Source organism: Apodemus sylvaticus, chromosome 10, assembly GCF_947179515.1.
Source record: "Apodemus sylvaticus chromosome 10, mApoSyl1.1, whole genome shotgun sequence".
In the NCBI taxonomy this organism is placed as follows: domain Eukaryota; kingdom Metazoa; phylum Chordata; class Mammalia; order Rodentia; family Muridae; genus Apodemus; species Apodemus sylvaticus.
The window spans coordinates 5,297,927-5,320,209 of NC_067481.1; the positions used below are offsets into that span (position 1 = coordinate 5,297,927).

The 22,283-nt window shown below is 51.5% G+C and overlaps 1 protein-coding gene across 1 annotated transcript in view; it reads right to left on the bottom strand.

Moving 5' to 3' along the window:
• The window catches only part of Septin9 (septin 9), a 171,463-nt gene extending 149,542 nt beyond the window's left edge, over window positions 1-21,921 (bottom strand). Inside the window, exons 1-2 of the mRNA XM_052196845.1 lie at window positions 21,804-21,921; window positions 1,141-1,197 (exon numbers count right to left, since the gene is read on the bottom strand). Coding sequence (XP_052052805.1) covers window positions 1,141-1,197; window positions 21,804-21,822 — 76 coding nt within the window. The 5' untranslated portion in view covers window positions 21,823-21,921. The remainder of the gene's footprint in view (window positions 1-1,140; window positions 1,198-21,803) is intronic.
• Between the last annotated feature and the right edge of the window lie 362 nt (window positions 21,922-22,283).

The following is a 22,283-nucleotide window of genomic DNA, read 5'->3' on the forward strand; positions in this document are numbered from 1 at the left end:
ACATGCTAAACCCGGTGCCACACTGGCACACTATCCACATCACACACACACACACACACACACACACACACACGAGGTCACCATCACTCCCTACAAAGAGCCAGCCACCCTCAGCCAGGCCACACCCTGAAGACGGAGCTAGGAGATGCGACACTGCCTTAGGAATGCTTAAGATTCTGTCGCCTCGGGCAGCCCTGGTTGGCCCAGAATGGTCCATCTGCATAGCTACAGATTACAAACGAATTATGAATTTAATTGAAAATAAATTCTGTACAAACAACGGAGCAATAAAATATACCTAAAGTCTCTATGTCAGTGGCTAACAGGCACATGTGGCTCATGGCCTCCCTCCTAGCAGTAGCAGATAGATTGTCCCACCAGCCAAGTGTTCCCCTGGACAGGGCAGGGTTAGAGGGCGGTGGGCCCAGGTGGTAGGGTGCCCTTGTCTCCGAAGTCTCCCTGACTGGAAGGAATCCTCCTGCATGGCTGGGACTGGAAAGTTTGGCTCTTGTGAGAGTCCTGATGACAATTTGTCACTGTGGGTTTCCTTTAGTGTCTCATGACATCTGCTTCCCCTGTCCACAGTAACTACCATTCTGTCCCTCTGTCCATCCCAGTTGGCCCCCAATACACACACATGCATAGGTGAGCACATGTCCCCAAGGTTTATCATTTGCTATGGAAGTCAATCCCTTCATCTCTGGCAGCCAGCATCATCTCCAAACAAAGTTCATTAGAAAGAACACAGGATCCCTCAGTCTGGTATTAGAAGGGTCATCAGAGGTGACAGAAGGACTCTGGGGATGGAGAAGCTCCTAATGGGAAGTTGGAGATTGCTTCTAATGGTTTGATTCAATTGGGAATCTGTGTGACCAGACGCTGAAGGTCCTTGTCCCCAATTAGTTTTTGATCAAGCAATAAAAATGCCAATGGTCATGCTTAGAATTCTGGAGCCTTGGGCAACCCTGATTGGTCCAGAATGGTTCGTTTGCATAACTATCAATTACAAACAAATTATGAAGTTAATTAGAAATAAATGCTGTGCAAACCACTGAAAGTTTGCCACAAAGGACTGCAACCACCCAGGAAAGTCAGGCAGAAAGTCAGGTCTCAAGGGCAGCCAAGACTCAAGCCGCTTACCTGGGCCTGTGGGGTCTGCAAGCCTCCGGAGGCGGCCGCTGGAGGTCCGCGAGACTCCTAAGGACAGAGACAAGAGGTAAAGGTCACACAAGGCCACCAGGTTCCCCTTCCTGGTGGGTGGTTAACATGGGTGTGTCCCTACTTCTGCACCTGCCAAGGGCTGCAGACCCAAATAAACCCAGACAGGTAGCCACCTGCCCCTCCGAGTGATGGCAGCCACCCACCTGGATGCGTCTTCCCACAGCTGTCACGGGACCCACTGTGCAGATAAGAGAGCTGAGTCTCCAAAGGGCTGGGTAACCTGCCTAGGGCCACACGATAACCAGAAGCTGAACCCATGATGAGAGTCCAATTCTGGGTTCATCTCAAAAGTCCTCACAGCACTGACTGCTGACAGACAGGGGTCATCTCCTCCATAGCACTCACCTACCACTTAAGACCCACACCTGATTACCAGGGTTTCCCCCGACGCAAGAGCCAGAATCCCTGCCCAATGACTGGGCAGAGTGAGCCGCACTGAGGGAGGTAGGAGGGAACTGCTCTCTCTCTGCCCTAAGAGGGGGCACAGGCAGAGTCTGGATCAACTCAGTCTCGTGCCATGCTCTGCCTCCAACCACACGTGCCCCTTGGCTGGCACTCCCCTGTTGGAGAGGCTTGAGGCAGACAAGTCCTAACTTGAGGAGTTTGCAAGGCACTGAGCGGAGCACACCCCATGGCCTGCCAAGGGGAGCAGGCTCGAGGACCCACGTGCCTGCACTACCACAGCCAGGCCACAGTGTTCAGGGAGTGTCCCTCTTAAATGCCACACAGCTATCTTTCAGTGAGTCACAAGGACACCCCAACCTAGGCCAGAGAGACTATCTCTCCCATCCCCAACAGCAAGATGATCACCTAGGCTAGACCTATTTTAAATACTTCCCCGTATCCTTGACTACCTGATACACACTTAGCCTATTAGTCAGAGGGGAAGGCTCCTCTTTAGACTCCTGCACACGTGCACACATCCATTCAATCACTGACCTACTTAGTCTGAAATTCCTGGCCTGTCCACCGGGAGGAGGATGTAGATGGATGTGGCGAACTGAAGGATAAGCAGAGTGTGGATAGATGGACAGACAGACGGACTGATGGACAGACAGACGGATGGTCGGTCGAGTGAATACGTAGATGGATGAACACATTAGATGAACGGATGGGTAGGGGGATAAACAAACAGATAGATGAGGGTTATGAGGAGCCAGTATCTATCTGGTCCTTGGAAGTGACCCAGGCCTTGGATTAGGGGCATGACTCAGGTGAGCTGCCGGGGGCTGTGGAGGAGCAGAGAGTGTGCCGAGGGGACAGGACAGAATGGGCGCCTCAGCAGCAACACACCCATACCAGACGAGTTACACTGCATCTGTGGATGAATGCAGTCACCCCATCCCTTCCTGCTGCCTTGTATACAATGAACTCATAAGAGGCACATACCAAGACCACCTAGGACTAGTGAACAGCAATTTGTCCCCAAGTCTACTGTGTCCTTGTCTTAGGGTTTCTATTGCTGTGAACAGACACCACGATCAATGCAACTCTTATAAAGGACAAAATTTAATTGGGGCTGGCTTCCAGGTTCAGAGGTTCAGTCCAGTATCATCAAGGCAGAAGCATAGCAGCGTCCAGGCAGGCATGGGGCAGGAGCCAAGAGTTCTGCATCTTGTTCTGAATGGAACCAGAAGACTGCTGCCTTCCAGGCAGCAAGGAGGAGGGTCTCAAGGCCCACCCGCACAGTGACACACTTCCTCCAACAAGGCCACACCTCCTAATAGTGCCACTCCTCAGGTCGAGCGTATTCAAACCACCACAGTCCCCAGAACAGAAACTGGGGTGGGGAACAGCCAACAACAACAACAACAACAGCAACAACAACAAAAGGTGGCATTGAACATTCCTGTGGCCTGAGTCACTTCCGGATGAGATGGCTTTGCAGGGATGCTGGGGACAGAGGCTACCCTGTCCTTCCTCTGGGCAGCTGAACAACCGCACCCACCACCTGCCCTCTGGTTTCGGACAAAAATGCAAGTAAAAAGGATCTAAGTGTGTTAAGCGGATCCTGAGCATCTGATCCCTTCTCCCCAAACCCAACTGGGAAAATAGGATTGTTTTGGAATTTCTGGGGCAAAGTTTTCATTTTCTTTACAGTATTTACTTTTCTGAATTCCTAAAACAGGCATCCCTACCAGGTAGCACTGCCAGAAAAGCTGTAGAGGAGAGCCCACCGGCTAGAGGACTGAGGAGCCCTGGCATCTGAGGCCTGGGCATGGGCCTGAGAAGAGCCCCAGACCAGGAATGGCTCAAACGCACTGGCGTGGACTTCCTCTCACAGGCCTGTGTCCGAGGCAGCCAAGGACCGTGATCCAGCAGAGAACCTAGTTATTTTTATGTGACTTTAAAATAAAGAAGATCCAGATGGAGGGAGACACACAAAACCCCGCCATCTACAGTCAGCCCAGAACAAATGACCCGAGTCCTCCGAGGCTGAGGCCCAATGGCAGATCATACCTCACGGGCACTCGCTATGACTTTATCCAGTTAGAGCTTCCAGGTCAGAGGAGACACAGTTGAGTCTCCTCTGGGCTATTAATATCTCGTGACAAGGGGGTAGGAGATGCTGGAGAAACAGCCCAATTTGTAAAATACTTGTCACACAAGCGTGAGGACCTGAGCTTGATCCCAAAAGCCCACGTGAGAAAGCCAGGGGTAGCTGGTCTCCATGCTTGTAGCCCAGCACAGGTGCAGACAGACTCAGGGGCTCTGACGAGGCAGGCAGCCTCACCAAACCAGGGGGCTGCAGGTCAATGAAAGACCTTGTCTCAAAGCAAGATAGGCGTGCCGGGCACAGTGGTGCATGTTTTTAATCGCAGAACTCAGGAGGCAGACGTAAGTGGATCTCTGAGGATCCACAGCGTAGCCAGGGCTACCCAGGGTGATGCTGTTTCAAAAATAAATAAACAAGGTAGAGGCTAGGAGGGCAGTCTTCTGGTAAGATGCCTGCTACTCAGGCTGGAGTGGAAATCTCCTGCTGGCAGGCGCATGCACTCTGCCAGGGAGGCAGAGACAGGAGGATGCTAGGAGCTCAACAATCACACAGCCTAGCTGTGTAAGTGAGACCCAGACAGTGAGAGATTCTATCTCAAACTTTTATGAGGATTTCACTTTGATGGAGTCCCCCCCCCCACCCCCCATGCTTATGAGCTGGGGTAAAGGGAGAGGCGTGAGAGATTTCCAATGAACTTATTTTATTGCTTTATTTATTTACACAATGTGTATACGTTTGTGTCAGTGTGTGTGACTCCTGCAACAGTGGCTTGGGTGGAGATCAAGGGACACCTTCAGGTGTTTGTCCTCTCCTACAGTGTTTGAGACAGGGTCTGCTGGGATTACAGGCATGCGCCACCACCGCCCGGCTATTTGCTTGTTTTGGAGACAGGGTTCCTCTAAGTAGCTCCGGCTGGCCTTGAACTCAGGTCCGCCTGCCTTTGTCTCCTGAGTTCTGGGATTAACGAAGTGCATCACCGCACTTGATTTTGTTTTTCCTTTTTTTGAGACAGAATCTCCCTTCATAGCCAAGATAAGTCTGGGACTCATTCTGTACCTCGCAATGACCCTCAAACTTGTGGCAATCCTCCTGTCTTAGTCTCTTTAGAATGACAGGCAGGTGTCACTACACCCAGCTTAATTTTTTTTTTCACAAAACTCATAAAAATCTTTGGAGAAGAGACAGGTGGGTTCCAGCTGACCTTATCCCAGGAGCCCCTTCCTCATGGGGGTTCCAGCTCTCTCTCTCTCTCTCTCTCTCTCTCTCTCTCTCTCTCTCTCTCTCACACACACACACACACACACACACACACACACACACACACAGGCCCTGACAGCGGATTCCAGGCCTATCAGCCAGGGCTTATCTGCAGCAGGCACTGAGCTAAGAGGCCCCGACCCAGCACAGGGCTCCTGCCCACCCTCTGACTGTGGATTTGTGATAATTCCTTCCCTGGTATATTGATTATTTGTCTGTTGCTGTCAAAAAACACCCCGACCAAAAGCAACTTAAGGAAGAGAGCTTATTTTGACTTATGGTTTCAGAGGAGTAAGAGTCCATTATGGGGGTGGAGGCGCTCACCTTTAATTCCAGCACTCCGGAAGCAGAGCCAGGTAGGCAGATCTCTGTGAGCTCCAGGTCAGCCTGGTCTATAGTACAAGTTCCAGGACAGCCAGGTCTACACAGAGAAACCCTGTCTCAAAAACAAACAGACAGACAAAGAATCCCATAATGACGGGGAGATGAGGTGGCTGGAGCAGGAAGCTGTGACATCAGTCACAACTGCAAGCAAGAAGCAGAGAGGGTCGTGTGCCAGGAGGATTCCCATTCTCAGAGCAGCCTCCCGCAGTGCAGTGCGCTTCCCCCAGGAAGGCTGCCCCTCCCCATCACCTCTCCAAACCGCGCTACTGAAAGTCAGGCGTTCAAATACCGAGACTACAGGACTAGGCAGACATTTCTCATTCAAACCAGCACATCCTAAGTTGGCCTAAGACAACTTCCTAAGTCTCAGTGACAAGGCTCCCAGTGGGATAATTGGGTTTAGTTACAGAGCTTATATGGATCTGTTGGGGATGGAGGTGCACCAGACGCCACGCTAGGAAACATGGATGCAAGGGAGATTGCGCAGTGTCCGGCCAGCAAAGGTATTTGACACACAGATGAGGAAGAGGAGGGCTCTTCCTCATGTGCTCACAGGACAACAGGCATTCCAATGATGAGATGGCCGAGCCCACCCCATAACATAACCTGCCCAAGGACCCGCAGAGCCTTCCTCAAACACACCCAGTGGGCGTTTGGGACTCACTGCTCTCCAAAATGCTCCACTGAACTTGGATCTCAGATGTAAGCCAAAACGCTTTTCCAGTGTAAGTCAGTATATCCCAAATGTTTGGTGTGTCAGCCTCGCACTGAAAACAGATTCTCCCTGTGTGCACACATACACGCGGAGGTCAGGGATGACCTCACTCCTACGGGGACTCACACCTTGCCTTTTGAGACAGGATCTCTCACTGGGACTAGGGGCTGGGCTGGCTGGCCAGCGAGCCCCAGTGATTCACCCGCCTCGCTTCCTCCTCAACACCAGGATTGCAGGCACAGATCACCACGAGGCTTTTTTTATGTGGTACTGGTGAACCCAGGTCTTCGTGACGGTGCCAAGCACCTTACTGACTGAGCCATGGCCCTGGTTCTAAGCGTCAGACCTCAAGAATTCAAACTTAACCCATTTGAAGATTGCGGGGAGGGGCAGGGGGCTGGTGGCTGACAGATGAGGGGAAAAAAAACCAAAAAACCAAAAAACCAAAAACACCTGCTTCTTCGCTCTTGATTTAGCGATTTGACAGCCAGAAGGCAGACTTTACCAAGGAAGGAGGGGAGAGGTTGGAGCCTGTGGATCAGTGTGGAGTTATACAGGCCAGGATGACTGGTCACCAAGAGCTACAAAGTCAGATGTGAGCCAAATGAGCCCCCTCAGGAGGCTCTGTCCCTAGAAGACCACTGAAACACAGCAAGGATCAAAAGTCCCTAAAGCCAGCTGGTGGGGGGCAGGGGAGTTGGAGCGTGTGACTCTGGAGCACCCACAGTGTAAGAGGGTGTGGAAATAAGACTGGAAACGGCCGGGCAGACTGAGAGATGGCTGACTGAGAGATGGCTGACTGAGAGCTGACAGAATGAGAGATGGCTGACTGAGAGATGGCTGAATGGAAAGGCCAGTACCAGGTGCGTCCAGCGCCTCCTGGCTCCCGTGACCAGCATCTCCCCAGGACACCGTGGAGGGACACTCACAGCCCAGGCGAGAACCTCTGCCCTGAGGGTGGGGCAAGGACATCTTTCTCCCTCTCATCAAGGTCCACTTCAAAGGACCTGTGTGGAGAAAGCTCCCCTGGAGGTCTGAGAAGTCCTCTCATCCCAGGAGCACCACAGTCCGTGTTGCAGTCCTCTACTGGGCAGCCCCAGTCCTCATGACAGTGACCTTTCAGCTGCCAGGTTCCAACGAGCTCAACAGAAGTTAGCCCCGGGGAAGCCTACTGCTACTGTCAAACATAGTTAATTCAACACTGTATTAAACTCATATGCAAATTTGCAATATGCAAATCACCCATATGCAAATTTCAACATGCAAATTATCAAAATGCAAGATGGACTAATAGTTAAGCTGGTGGCTTATGCTGTGGTCCCCACACTCAGAAGGCTAAGGCTGGAGAACTGCCATGAGTTCAAGGCCAGGCTGGGCTACAGATAAAGGGCCAGCATGCTGGCTCTTGCCCTTTAATCCCAGCTGTCAGGAAGCAGAGATGGGAAGATCTCTGAGTTTGAGGCCAGCCTGCTCTACAGAGTGAGATTCTGTCTCTAAAAAGAAAGACTTTAAAATTTGTTTTTGTTTTTCAAGATGGGTTCTCTGTGTAGCCCTGGCTGTCCTGGAACTCACTCTGTAGACCAGGCTGGCCTCGAACTCAGAGAGATCCACTTGCTTCTGCCTCCTGAATGCTAGGATCAAAGGTATATGCCATTACCACCCAGCAAGAAAAAAAGGAAGGAAGGAAGGAAGGAAGGAAGGAAGGAAGGAAGGAAGGAAGGAAGGAAGGAAGGAAGGAAGGAAGAAATGCAAGGTCCCAGCCATGGGTACTCAATGGTGAACCACTAGAAGAGTCTCTATGACCTCTTGCTCACCCTGTACCAGATTCATTCTTGCTTGACTTGTTCTGTGGGGACTGAGACCTTCACAGCATGATCACATCCTACTCAGAAAGCATCTTGGTTACTCAAGTGAGTGAGACTCCCCAGAGCGGGGGTAACGGAACTCCATGTGCCCACAGTTCAGGAGCCCAAGTATAAGATCAGCACGCGGATGGAACTGGTTTTCAGCAAAGCACCCTTTTTTTGTTGTTTTTTTGAGACAGGATTTCTCTGTGTAGCCCTGACTGTCCTGGAACTCACTCTGTAGACCAGGCTGGCCTCCAACTCAGATCTGCCCACCTCTGCCTCCCAAACACTGGGATTAAAAGTGTGACCCGCCACTGCCTGGCCCTGCGAAGCCTCTGTCATCTTGTTTTCACATGGACCCTGCTGTCCCCTCGCCCTCATAAGGATGCCAGTTCTACAGGCTCAGGCCCCAGCTTCATCACCTTACCTCCCCATGGGCTGCATATCCCAAGAGTCCCACTGAGAGTTAAGACTTCACTGTGGAGCTGGGGAAGAGTAGGAGGCGTGGCTGAATGAGAATGGCCCCCACAGGCTTGACTCCCACTTGGTGGAACTGTTTGGGAAGGGTCAGGAGGTGTGGCCTTGTTGAAGGAGGTGTGTCACTGAGGCGGGGCTTCAAGGTTTCAAAAGCCCAGTGTCTCTACCTGCTGTCTGCAGATCAGGACTTACAGCTGCTTCTCCATTGCCATGTCTGCCTGTGGGCTGCCATGTTCCCCACTATGATGACAATGGACTATCATCCATTATCTCTGAAACTGTAACCAAGTCTCCAGTTAAATGCTTTCTTTTCGTAAGAGTTGCATTGATTGTAGTGTCTCTTCAGAGCAATGCAACAGTAATTAAGATATAAGAGGATGGCCAGGCGGTGGTGGCACACGCCTGTAATCCCAGCACTCTGGGAGGCAGAGGCAGAGGCAGAGGCAGGCAGATTTCTGAGTTCAAGGCCAGCCTGGTCTACAGAGTGAGTTCCAGGACAGCCAAGGCTACACAGAGAAACCCTGTCTCCAAAAAAAAAAAAAAAAAAAAAAAAAAAGATCTAAGAGGACAATTCAGTCCATATTGATGAGAGGCCGGCTTACTTTCTCACACAGAACTGAGGTGGGAGAGAAAGGAAGCAGTGGCCCAGGTAAGGTGAAGCGGCTGATCCCAGAAGCAGGCCATCCTGCTGCTCAAACACCAGAGAAGCAATGTTGGGGTACAGCTGAGGGAGGGCAGTAAGACATAGCTTTTCTTCACACATCCTGTACTAGTCTCCTGGAGCTGCCCTGCGTTGACCCTCCAGGCCCTCCTTGATGTGACCAAGCTGACCACTTACAGGCTACGGGGACAGGACCTTCAGGTCTGCTGCTTTTTAAGCTGGGTTCAATCAGTAAGGGGTGCTGGTACAGGGGACAGTTAAGGAGTTTCTCCTCTTCCCTGCCTTGAAAGGTGTCCCCAGCAACAAGTTCCTTGCCCTTGGTGGTTCTGACTCCTACTGGAGAAGCTCCTTTTGTTCAAGTCCCCTGCAGCTGGGCTCAGACCCTGAAATCTGGTGTCAGGAGCTCTGAATGGAAGCAGTGGTCCAGGGACTGCTGCAGGCACCGCCCAGCCAGAAAGCTACCCCGCTTGGCACTGCTTAGCTGCATTTATAGCATCCCTGGCGTTTCCCTGTGTAGCTCAGTTACTGCTCAGCGTCCCTAGGTAGAAATGGAGTCCAGAATTCTCTCTCCATTTCCAGATCCAGTTCCTCCTCCTGTGCACCATCCAAAACCATAGACACCAGCCACCGACATGTTCTGCAGCTCTCTGCGCCAGAAAACTGTAGGCAGTAGGGAGGGGCGGGGTTTGAAATGTACAGAGCCAGGAGCCAGTCTCGGAGAAACCAGCCCAATGGCCGGGGGTTAAACCTATACAAGGAGGGTTCTGTTCTCCTGCAGCCTGAGTCAGAGATGCGGCTCTAATCAGAAGGGCGGGCGGGACATATCTGATCATTATAAATGTCTCACGTGCCGGCTGGCTCTTGACTGGAATCACACTGCCAGGGCAGAGCATAAAAGCTGTACCCACTATGAACTCCCCCTCCGTAAATCTCCACTCTGGGGGCCAGAGAGATGGCTCAGTGGGTAAGGTGCTTCTGCACAGCATGAGGACATGGGCTCAGATGCCCACGCCCACTTAAACAGTGTAATTTATGCACATATAAAAAGGGTGTGCAAGAGGGGGTTTCATGGTACAATGGTTAGCATTCTGGACTCTGAATCCAGTCATCCGAGTTCATATATCCATGGAACCTTAATGTTTTGGGGCTGGAGAGACGGCTCGGTGGGTAAGAGCACTGACTGTTCTTTCAAAGATCCTGAGTTCAAATCCCAGCACCCACATAATGGCTCACAACCATCTATCTATAAAGAGATCTGACGTCCTCTTCTGGTGCCTCTGAAGACAGCTACAGTGTGCATATATATAATAAATAAATCTTTAGGGTGTGTGTGTGCAATTGTAATCCCAACTCTGAGGAGGCAGAGATAGGAAACTCCATGAGACTCACTGAGCAGCCGGTCTGTATTAATGGATGAGTTCCAAGCAAAGGAGCAAGACTCTGTCTTAGCTGAGGTAGGTGTGGTGGCGGTGGCGGCGGCACATGCCTTTAGTCTTAGTACTCAGGAGGCAGGGGCAGGTGGATCTCTGTGAATTCAAGGCCAGCCTGGTCTACAGAGCAAGTTCCAGGACAGCCAAAAGCTACACAGAGAAACCCTGTCTGGAAAAAAATACAAACAAATAAACAAACAAAAGCAGAGAGGGGGGGAGGCTCTGTCCCAGAAAAACAAAGTAGATGGTAACTGAGGAACAATGGTCAAGGTTGACCCCGGGCCTCTAGTCACGTGTGCATGCACACCCACAGGACGGGGCATGGGCGGACATAACCCCTCCCTCTTCCACTCACCTCCTTCTTTTTTGTTGTTGTTGTTTTTTTGTTTTTGTTTTTTTGTTTTTTGGATTTGTCTTTTTTCGAAACAGGGTTTCTCTGTGTAGTCCTGGCTGTCCTGGAACTCACTCTGTAGATCAGGCTGGCCTCGAACTCAGAAATCTGCCCGCCTCTGCCTCCCAGAGCTGGGATTACAGGCATGCGCCACCACCTCGCGGCTACCCCCCTTCTTTTATAGGAATCCTAGTCACCGAAATAAATAGCATTTCAGTCTAACATGGTGATGCATACCTTAAACCCTGGATCTTCGTACAAAAAGTCAGAAACCTTAAATTCCAGTCCAGCCTGGACTACAAAGTGAGTCCGTCTCAAACCCCGACTCAAGACGTAGGGGGCGGGGAGAAAGAGGAGGAGCAGGAAAGTTAGTGACCACTCAGAAAGATCAACTTCCTGTTTTCTCCACAGAAAATAAGACCGGGTTTTTTTTGTTTTTTTGGTTTTTGGTTTTGTTTTTGTTTTTTTTGGTTTTTTTTTTTTTTTTTTGGATTTGGTTTTTTTCGAGACAGGGTTTCTCTGTATAGCCCTGACTGTTCTGGAACTCACTCTGTAGACCAGGCTGGCCTCAAACTCAAAAATCCACCTGCTTCTGCCTCTCAGAGTGCTGGGATTACAGGCCACTACCGCCTGGCAAAACTGGGTTTTGGTTAAGAGGAGCCAAAAGAAAGTCACACACACAAAAAGTTACTTTGGAGAAGTAACTGGTTAATTGATACTTTTCTAGATTTTGTGTTGTTTTCGATACTTAATAGCTGTTTCAAATGTACAGTTTAAATTGCAGGCAATACCTGCAACCCAGAGGACAGAGGCAGGGGTCACCACAGAATTCAAACTAGTCAGTAGCACAGAGTGGGACTCAGTCTCAAGGCAAAACAAAGAAACTAAGAGGCAAACAGTAAACTCAGTACTGTGTGCTGAGGTTGGGGGGGGGGGTTTGTTCACGCCCTGAGGGGCTCAGGCACTGAACTGAATCCTAACCCTCCCAAGTCCTACCTTTTAAGAGTTGTTTAAGAAGGCTGGAGAGATGTCTCAGAGGTTAAGAAGAACGCTGGTTGCCCTTTCAGAGGATCAGAGTTCCGTTCCCAGCACCCACACAGTGGTTCACAACCATCTGTGACTCCAGTTCCGAGGGACCCAGTGCTCCCTTCTGACCTCTGAGGGCACTGGCACTCATGCAGTGCAGACCAAAACTTCCCACAAGGAAAATGAAAAAAGGAAAGAAAAAACTGCTTAGCTGTGGGGGGAGTGGCACACAACTTTAATCACAGTACTCGGGAAGCAGAGGCAGGCAGATCTCTGTGAGCTGGAGGCCAGCCTGGTCTACAAAGCAAGTTACAGGACAGCCAAGGCTACACAAAGAAACCCTGTCTGGGGGAAAAACAGATTTTTTAAGTGTTTAGGCACACAATCTGGATTTTCTTTCCTATTTGGCTTTCCGGTCCTGTCTATCATCTATATGTAAAAGCATCCCCAGGGGCTGGGGAGATGACCCAGTTAGTCAGTCAACTGCTTGCCACACAAGTATAGCACATGAGTTTGGTTGGCAGCACACATTGAAATCCTAGTACTAGGGCTGAAGAGATGGCTCAGCGGTGAAGAGCACTGACTGCTCTTCCAGAGGACCTGAGTTCAAGTCCCAGCAACCACCAGCAACCACATGGTAGCTCACAACCATCTGTAATGAGATCTGTTGCTCTCTTCTGGTATATGTGAAAACAGAGCATTCCTATATATAAAATAAATAAGTAGATATTCTAAAAAAAAAGAAAAGAAAGAAAAGGAAAATCCTAGTAGCAGGCAGGCAGAAACAGGAGGATCCCTAACTGGCCAGCACAACCAGCAAGCCCCAGACAGTGAGAGAGTCTGTCTCAAAAAAACAAATCAAGGACTAAGGGGGCTTGCTCCTCTTGTAGTGGACCAAGTACTGTCCCCAGCTTGTGCATATGTAGTTATAATTTTAAGATATTCTGATTTTTATAGTCGACAATTTTTCCAAATGTACTTTCCAAATGAATTTTAGAAATGAGAACTTCAATTTCTATTATGAGATTTAAAATCCAATAAAGTTATGAAAATGTGTAATAGTACAGGGTGTTAGTCACCCACCTCCTCCATCAAAGCACAGCCAGTCTCCTTTTATTTCTTTCTCCACCTGTCCCCCTCTTCCCACCACTGGCTATGAAGAAGTCAAATGCCAGATATCATTTTGCTTCTGAATATCTTTGTTCATAAATTGCATGGATATTTTCCCATTCACATCAAGTATGCAGTTCCCGTTTCTCTGCCTTTTGACTGTCTCCTGCTGCCACCTTTACAATTAGGAGTCTGGCTCCAGGGTGCACACACGGACAGCTGGCTGTGGGAACACTCCACTTCACAGTCCTTCCTTTACTGTGTCACCAGTAATTTGTCATAGGGTGGCTCACAATCACCCCTAACTCTAGCTGGGGAGATTTAGTTCCTCTGGCCTCTGTTGGTATCAGCACACATATGTATTAACATACAAGAGAGAGATCTAAGCACACATAATTAAAAATAATAAAGGCAGATTTAAAAAAAGAAACTACCTGTATTAGGGTTCGTTCGTTCTCTCTCTCTCTCTCTCTCTCTCTCTCTCTCTCTTTTGGTTTTTTGGTTTTTGGGAGACAGGGTTTCTCTGTGTAGCCTGGCTGTCCTGGAACTCACTCTGTAGACCAGGCTGGCCTCCAACTCAGAAATCCACCTGCCTCTGCCTCCCAGAGTGCTGAGATTAAAGGCATGCGCCACCACCGCCCAGCCTAGTCAGGGTTCTTTAGAGGTACAGAACTTACAGAATGAATGTATATATACTAAAAGGGAATTTACAGAAAACTAAAATGAAAAATAAAAAAGTAAGAGCCAAGCGGGGCGGTGGTGGTGCATGCCTTTAATCCCAGCATTTGAGAGGCAGAGGCAGGGAGATCTCTGAGTTCAAGGCCAGCCTGATCTACAGAGTGAATTCCAGGACAGCCAGGGCTACACAGAGAAACCCTGTTTCAAAAAACAAAAACAAAACACAAAACACAAAACAAAACAAAAAAACAAAAAAAAAGAAAGAAAGAGCTGGGGGGTGGCTAGGGATTCACTATAATGGCTTACAGGCTGTGACCCAGCTCGTCCAATAATGGCTGCCTACTCAGGGAAGTTTCAAGAACCCAGCAGTTGTTCAGTGCAGGAAACTCGATGTCTTAGCTGGTGTTCGGTATACGCCAGCATCCTGAAGAAGCAGGCTCTGATGCCAGTGAAGGGCTGGACTTTTCCTTGAGACTGAGGGTAAGCAGGCAAAGAGCTTCCTCCTTCCAAGTCGTTTACACAGGCTGCCCACAGAAGGTGTGGCCCCAGTTAAATAAAAGTGGATCTTCCCACTTCAAAAAAAAAAAAAAACTAGATTAAAAATGGGCCTTTCTGGTTCAAATGATTTAAGAAAAGTAACCCTCGCAGGTGCGCGTCCAGCTGATAGGGTTTTAGTCAGTTCCAGAAGGGGGCGCACTGGCTTAGCACCCCGAGTCACCACCAAGAGTGTGAGTCCATAATCGTTAATCTTCATTGTGGACATGACTGGACTTGGTTTCACGGAGGGTGTACCTCTGCCCTGCCTGTGTCTAGGAGGATGTCTTCACAGCGCTTTAACAGTGGAGCAAAGACCCACCCTGAGTGCAGGCAGCACAGTACCAAGCTCTCTACTGTAAACAGAAAAAGAGCAAGGAGGGCTGCAGAGATGGCTCAATGGTTAGGAACACTGACTGCTCTTCTGAAGGTCCTGAGTTCAAATCCCAGCAACCACACAGTGGCTCACAACCATCCGTAATGAGATATGGTGCCCTCTTCTGGGTATGTCTGAAAAGAGCTACAGTGTACCTACATATAATAAATAAATAAGTCTTTAAAGAAAAAAAAAGAGCAAGGAGCTGAGCATTCACCTCCCCTCTGTTTCTTGATTGTGGGTGAAGGTTGACCAGCTGCCTCCAGGTCCCATCATGACTCCCCCACCCCCAAGGACCAGCCTGTCACACTGTGAGCCAAGATGACACACGTCCCATGCTTTTGTTAAGTATTTTGTCACAGCAACAGGAAGGGAACCAACATGCAGTTTCACTTCACCTTGGGGATCACTGGATTACCACACAGGGATTCCTCACAGAGAGGAGGCAGAGGACCGACACGTTGAGAGTTCCTGGGAGGAGCGACCAGGATGGCGGGAGGAACAAAATGTTAACGTGCAAGAAAAGTGATGGGGCACACACACCTTTAATCCCAGCACCTGGGAGGCAGAAGCAGGCAGATTTCTGAGTTCAAGGCCAGCCTGGTCTACGGAGTGAGTTCCAGGACAGCCAGGGCTATACAGAGAAACCCTGTCTCAAAAACAAACAAACAAACAAGCTAGAAACCCATCACGAGATGGGAGGAAAGAAGCTTCGGGAAGAAATCACAGCAAAGTAACCAGATTGCCGCATGGGGTAGCCTAGCATCTGCAGCCAATGATCCATGTCCATCCCTGGTCTCAGGAGGTGACAGGGACGGAGAGATCACACTGCACCAGCCTGTCACTGTGAGGAATCAAGATAGTGGACATCTGGTCTCAACAGCAAGCCACCAAGGGACCGCTCACCAGATTGATGGACACTTTCTATCTTAACTCTTGATGAAATGCTATACTGAGGATACGTGTCTGGCTTTAAAGACAGCCATAAGAATAGCCAAAGAGTCACCATTACCGTAGAGAGGCCTCAGTGAGCCAGACCCTCCAGGAAAGCGGGTGAGGGACCATCAGACACAGGACATCTCCTCTGAAGAGCCACCGTGCCTGGTATGTGACTTCCCCGTGAAAGGGTCAGAGTGACAAGGACATGCAACCCTCAAAGAATGTGGTACCGCTCAGATAATTAAATGATGCATTTCACACTTGTGGGGACAAGCAGGGCAAAGGACATAAAACTGAATCCTGCAACGCGTTTTACTTTCTCGCTCCGTTTCCTGTTTGCATTGCTGAAGGAAAGTCCACAACACACACACACAAAATCGACCACGGGTAACAACAACAAAACAAACAAACGAATGTGATAGATACAGGGTCTGTCTCAGAAAGCATTTCCAGAGGGGGAAAATCAAGTAAAATAAAGGCAATGTCACAGCCTGCAGCCACCAGGAAGCTCTGCCTCTCAGTGACTCACCCGACATAGCTGAGGTTTTACCACACCTTGTAAGCAGGGAGGCAGCGTGATGCCAATGCTGGTGAGAGGCCACCATTCCTCCTGGCTCCCTGGTACATCTGGCTGCCCTTTTGTCTGGCACCCTGCAGTATGCATACGACCCAGAAGCCCTCAGCTCTAACCTTACCTAGCCACCCGCCTGCTCTGCTCTTCCGAGCCAAAGATACAGAATTATCTGTGAGTTTTACAAACGACTCCTCCAGACCCCTCTACGCCCAGCAGTCATGCCCCTGGTACGCTGGAAGATGACAAGCACTGGACATAACCCACTTCCAAGTTGCTTGGGTTACAGTAGCCTTATCCTCCGGCTGGGATCTGATCCTCTACAAAAAGGGTTTTGAAAGGAGGGCTCCAGGATGCAAGTCCCATTGATCTCAGCTCAAGGCCCCGGGCAGCCAGCCAGCTCACTGGTGCCCAGCCCTTCCTGGTAACCACACTCACCTGGAACTCACAGCTCACACCTGAGCACCGGTGCCACTACTCCTGAGTCAGCTGCTGCCCCAACACGCCTGGCCTGGCGAGGACCAGGGTATAACGCTCCAGAGCTTCTGATGGTGCTGTGGCCCATCCTTAGCTCCAGATACAGTCTGGAGGAGTCAGAGTGTGAGCATGGGAGCAGTGAGGAAGGAACCACTGTGGCAGAGACTGCAGCCACAAGCTGCCACACAGAAGACAGCCCTCCCACCGGACCTCTCCTCCGGATCCTCAAGCCAGGGTCAGGTGGGTTGCTTCCCGAGCCTCAGCTCCACAGAGACATTCTCCGCCCCTTATTTCAGCATTCCAAGCGATGCTGAAGGTCAGGGTTTGACTGGTGACTTGGGACCCAGCCAGGGGAGGTCTGGGTCCAAGGGCCATCCTGTGACCTGAAGCCAGGATTGGCTTTCCTCGCTCCCGTTTCCTGTCCTGAGGTCTCCGGGCAGCCAACAGTCAGGCTTCGCGGAACCAGGTCAGATCAGTCCCCGAACAAAGCTTGGTTGTTGGGAGATCTGCTAGAGGCCACTGACAAGCAAGGCTCCTGGGGCCGCCACCCCCCTCTGGTTGGAGTAGCTTGGTGTCATCTTCACCGGGGCTGCAAGTGGACCTGGGCCCAGGGCAGGGTTGGAGCGATAAGGCCAGGAAACTGGGCTGGGAGCACGGCTGGGAGCACGCTGCCCCTCAGGCCTCGGGGCCCTGCAGAGAGCCACCAGGGAGCAGCCAGAATGGAGCCTCAGACTCAGCAGCACCCGCAGACACTTCTGGAATAAATGGCTCAGAGCACGGGAAAATTAAGACGGATCAGGAACACTGGCGAGTCGGGGCCCCTTGCAGGTAGCATGGCTACTTTGGCAAGGCCACCCAAAGTTCCCGGAGACAGCAAAGCTATCCTGAAGACCTGGCCACCTGTCACAAATGACTTTGCAGCTGCCACAGGACCCCTATGCCTGACACAAATGCTTTCACCCAGGGCTTGGACTTCTCTTAACTGGCACTTGGAGATCACATGACCTGTGTCAGAGTCAGGGCTCTTTAGGACCCCTGAGCCCAGCAGGGCTGCACTGTGTGTTTTTGCAAGCCCCAAGCAGCTTCACCAGGCTCTGGTCCTGATGCTTGCCCTCCTAAATCTGTAAAGCAGTGAAGAGCTGGGGTGTTTCCAAGGTAACAGCCCCAACAAACAAGCCTAGGATTGGGCAAAGTCACCCCTTTCTCTACCCAAGCAGTCACACCTTTTGAGCCTAGGGTCTCTCTCCTCGGAGCCCTTGACATCCATGGGGCCAAGAGATGCATGTACCCTGGGGCCTGGCTCTGTGCTGGTCTATGCTAGAGCTTATCAAAGCCATCTTTAGCAAATCGCAGAGCCCACGCAACACTGCCCACGGGCAAACATGCGGAAACATGGCCGCCTCCAGGTTCAGGGCATGTTGTGGAGCCTCAGGCAGCCTGGGACTGATGGGACAATCTGAGGAGGGCACAGAGAGTTCAGGTTGGAGCTCCCCTTCCACAGTCGTGTTTAGACATCCAGGTGAGGCTTGCAGGCACAGGGACAGCCCACTGTCTGACTAAACCATCTGCTCCTAAATGACAGCTCTTCATCCATCCTGGTGTAAGCAGGCCCCACGGGGAGAAGGTGGGCTCTCTCATGCTCTATCTGGTACATCTGACTCAACTCTGGGAAGCTGGAGAAGGAGGCAGGGGCAGGCTGGGTAGAAGGCTGTCCATGTCTGAACTTGCCTTCCCACCTTCCTAGTGGTCTGGGAAGGGCTGGCTCCAGACTTGTGCTCTATCAGCCCTCTTGGGACCAGGGGCCTCAGGATCTGGACAAGGACGGGACATAGCCATGGACTAACTGCTTGAGGAGGCTGCTTCCTCTTCAGCCCACATCCCTTAGCTACACCAGAGCAAACAGGCTTGACCATGCGGAGTCAATCCAGAGGTGGCCAGAGCAGACACTAAGCTGTGGAGGGACCAGTGGCCTTTCATCACCCACACTGACCAGCTTGTGGGTGGCTTACTTAGAAGTGACCTTAGAGGGTATACCCCTCACCTTTCCAAAGCCCCCTAGAGCACTGGGCAAGGCTGGAACCCCTCATCTTGTGGCTCTCCTTGGACTGAATCCCTGCCTGGTATAGAGCTGGTAAAACTAGCCACCCGCTCTGAGAGTCTCCTGAAAGCCACGGGGATCCCAAAATAATTCCAAAATACACACAGAGATATGCTTGCTGATTCTGGTGGCTCACAGCTAAGTCCCCCCAACCCCCTACCCCTCACCCCATCCCCTACAGCCCCCTGCCTCTGCCACTGAAGATTTCCAAGAAAGCCAAGGGCATTGAAGAGAAATTCCAGGAGACTTATACTCTGTGAGAAGCCAGAGTTCAGGACCCCAGAAAACAACAGGAAGAGCCTGCAGCTGTCTCCAGCACAAAGGGACCTGTAAACCATGGACATTGAGGGAAGTGGAGGGAAGTCCTGGACCACACCCTCCTGGTCCTCCTATGACCCAGGGCAATAATTCTAGGACAGCAGCTAGAGAGCTAGAATAGGTACTTCTGAACCTGTTCCTGTAGAAACTCTGTCACAACCAAGCACCATCCATGTTTAACAACGAAATGTGTGGGGTGAAGTACCCCAGTCCCTATAGCAGCTTGGGACCTAATCCCAAGAGCTTCACGGCTCAAAGCTCCTGCCCTTAACCACTGGGCCACACGGTTCTAGGTTTCCACTAAAACAAAAGGGAAGATGTGTTCAGGAAGAACCAGGGCTATATTAAGCCTCCCAGAGGGTCCCCCAAATGCCCCTGCAGTTCCTCTACCTGGTAAGATCCATTTTATTTTCCACTATACCAGATCCCTTACTCCCAGGCTCAATCACCCCCAAAGCCCCAAGCCCCTCCTCCTGAGTGCCCAGAGCTCTTGGAGACTGTCTTGCTTAGGAGACGGGTGGTAATGAGCTGGTGTCTCGCCCGCATCTTGCCTCCTCAATGACAAGGCAAGCTCCTGCAAGCTAAGAGCATGTCCATCGTTGCTTAGGCACCTTCTGGCCCGACTCTAGTGCCCACCTCAGAAAGCATCCTTGGTGACTGCAGATAAACCATGCTCCTGGGGTCACTCCAGATAGAAATCTCAGTTCCCGTCTTGAAAGCCCAGGAATGCTGGCCGCGCATCTGTGATCACAGTGTGGCAGCCATTCTGGGTATTTCAAGTTCATAAATAGGTCTAAAGCAATATTCCCACTCAGTCTACAGGAAAAGCACAAATCTCTCTGGTTGCCCTTGGATGTGTAGATACTGTAGAGATTTTTTTTACATTCTTTGCTACTTTGCCAAGTTTCTGGTGGCAATGGGGGGCTGAGGGACAATCTAACACATCAGCAAGTGACCCTACTCAGAAAGGGGCTGGCCCCAGGAAACCAGGAGGAAAACGGCATGGAGCTGAACCACTACCACCCAGCCCCATACAACTGCAGACCCAGCACCCCTTGGCACACTGCCAGGGAGGGAACAAACTGGCTATGATCCAGGTCCTCCCTTTGGCCCATCCCCCAAGGGCCCTGCCCCTTTATGTAAACACAGGGAAGTGAGGAGCACGGGTTTACAGGGGCTGTAAGCTGGCCGTCCACAGGACCTATCATAGAAAGTTTCACCTTTTTACAAAAAAATGTAACCCAGTTGAGGTTGGGTGGGATGGCGGGGGAAGAGATGGCGGGGCAAGCACTGGTTCCCCCTACCATGTCCAGTAAGCGCCAGGCTCAACTTGGGGTGGTGGGGTCTGGGGTTTGTGTAGTAAACCAGGTACCTGTGAGCTGTGAGGACCTGGCTACCTCAGTGTCTGGATCTGCGTCAGGAAATGTGAAGGACCAAGGACAAGAAAGCACAACCTCTGGCCAGTCAGAGAGGCTGGGAAATAGCCCCAGTGCCCACAACCATTCCAAACATCTGGAGCATGCTGGGGAGGGAGAAGGGCCCAGAGCCAAACCTGAGCACATCCCACCTGGAAGCCCCCTTCTCCCCCACCATCACATCAACACGTTCTCGCCAGTGACTGCTCCCCTGCCCCCCACCCCGCAGTCAAGTTAGCAACGTAGAGCTACTGCTGAGGAGGGCTATTTGTTTTCAGGGGAAGCTAAAGGACTCTCTTTGAGATGAAGGAAAGTCATTTTTGGGTTCCTGAATATGGAAAGCGAGAGGAAACAAATCACAACCTCGAGGCAGGAGAATAGCCCAAATGACCTCTTCAACTCTAACTCAGTCTCCGGATTCAGAGTTCTTATCTTAAATGAATTAACCAGTTCTTGGCAGAGAGCTTCCAGTACAAATAGATTAGGAGAGGAACCTGAAGAGAGGGGTCTGTGGAGTTCGGGAAAGTGGACAACAGATCCCGCCTGGATGAGTAGTCAGGGTTGACTTAGCCTGGGCTCACGGCCTCAGTTTGGTAATCTGTAGAATGGAGGCCCAGAGTTACAGAGGGGGGAATATTTAGGAAGAATCAGTGTAGAACCCCTGGAGAGCCCTGTAGACACCCACACACACTCCACTCCACCTGTCATAATGAAGTTGGCACCCTGAGACCCAAATAACTGGCCCAGACCTCCTGGGGGGTCCTGTTTGGAGACCTTCCAGTGCCTCAACTGAACAAATGACGAACAGGAGTTACTGGAAAAAAAAAAAAAAAAAAAAAAAAAAAAAGATGCTGGGGCCTGGTCCACCAGGCGCTCATGTTAAGGCAAAGACCCCTCCACCCGGCCCCACCCACCCAGACTGCAGCCAGGCGCGTCAACCACCACCTGTAAGTCAAACATTCCACCGACAGGGCGAGAAGGACGCCTTCGAGCAGGCCCCCCACACTCTAGAGAGAGCTAGGTCTGCGGAGGACAGTGAAATGAGACAACTAAGTCAAGATCAAAAGGAACGCTACCGCAAAGGACAAGAGCCTTGCATATCCGCCTCCTCCAAGCCCTAGCGACCCGGGTCTGAACATAGGAAAAGCCAAGTACGGTGGACGGCCGAGTTCCGACATGGAGCGTGCCCACGATCCCCATCTGTGGAAGGGGACAGTACAGCCGGGGGCTCTAGACTGCCCTGGGGGTGCAATGTCTGGCGAGGTCTGGGCTACCGGACCACTTGGTTCCCGGGCGGCCTCGCCTACTCGGGCCACCAGCGCTCAGATGACTCGCGCAGGTCCCCGTAGCCGACCCTCCCCACGCCGGGCGCGGCGCCCACCTGAGTAGGACTTCTTCATGGTGTCACCGTGGCCGCCGCTCCCAGGAAAGTGTGGCGGCGAGGCCGCGGGGCGCGGGCTCCCAGGTGGCTAATCCGGGTCGCCGGAGGGCGGAGGAAGGCGGGAGCACGGCCGCTCCGCCCCGTCGAGGTGCGCGCCGCGCCTCGCCCCGCCCCGCCCCGCGCCCCCACGCAGGTGCGTCCCGTGCCACCCGCCACAGCTCCCTCCCCACCGAAGCCGAAAGTAAGTCACCACAACTTTCCCGGAGGAGGTTGGGAGCTGGAGACGGGGGAGGAGACAACCTGGGCGGCCCGTGGGCCACCAACGGAACAGTCGCGGAGTGCCAGGACGCTGGTTTAGGGAGCCCGGCTGAGCACTGTCCACGCGTGCCACGCCGGCCACTCTGGCTGCACCAATGGGCCTGGGCCTCCGTGTCTTCTTCTTCAGGAAGGTGGCCCCCATTGGGGCTGGTCATTATTTCT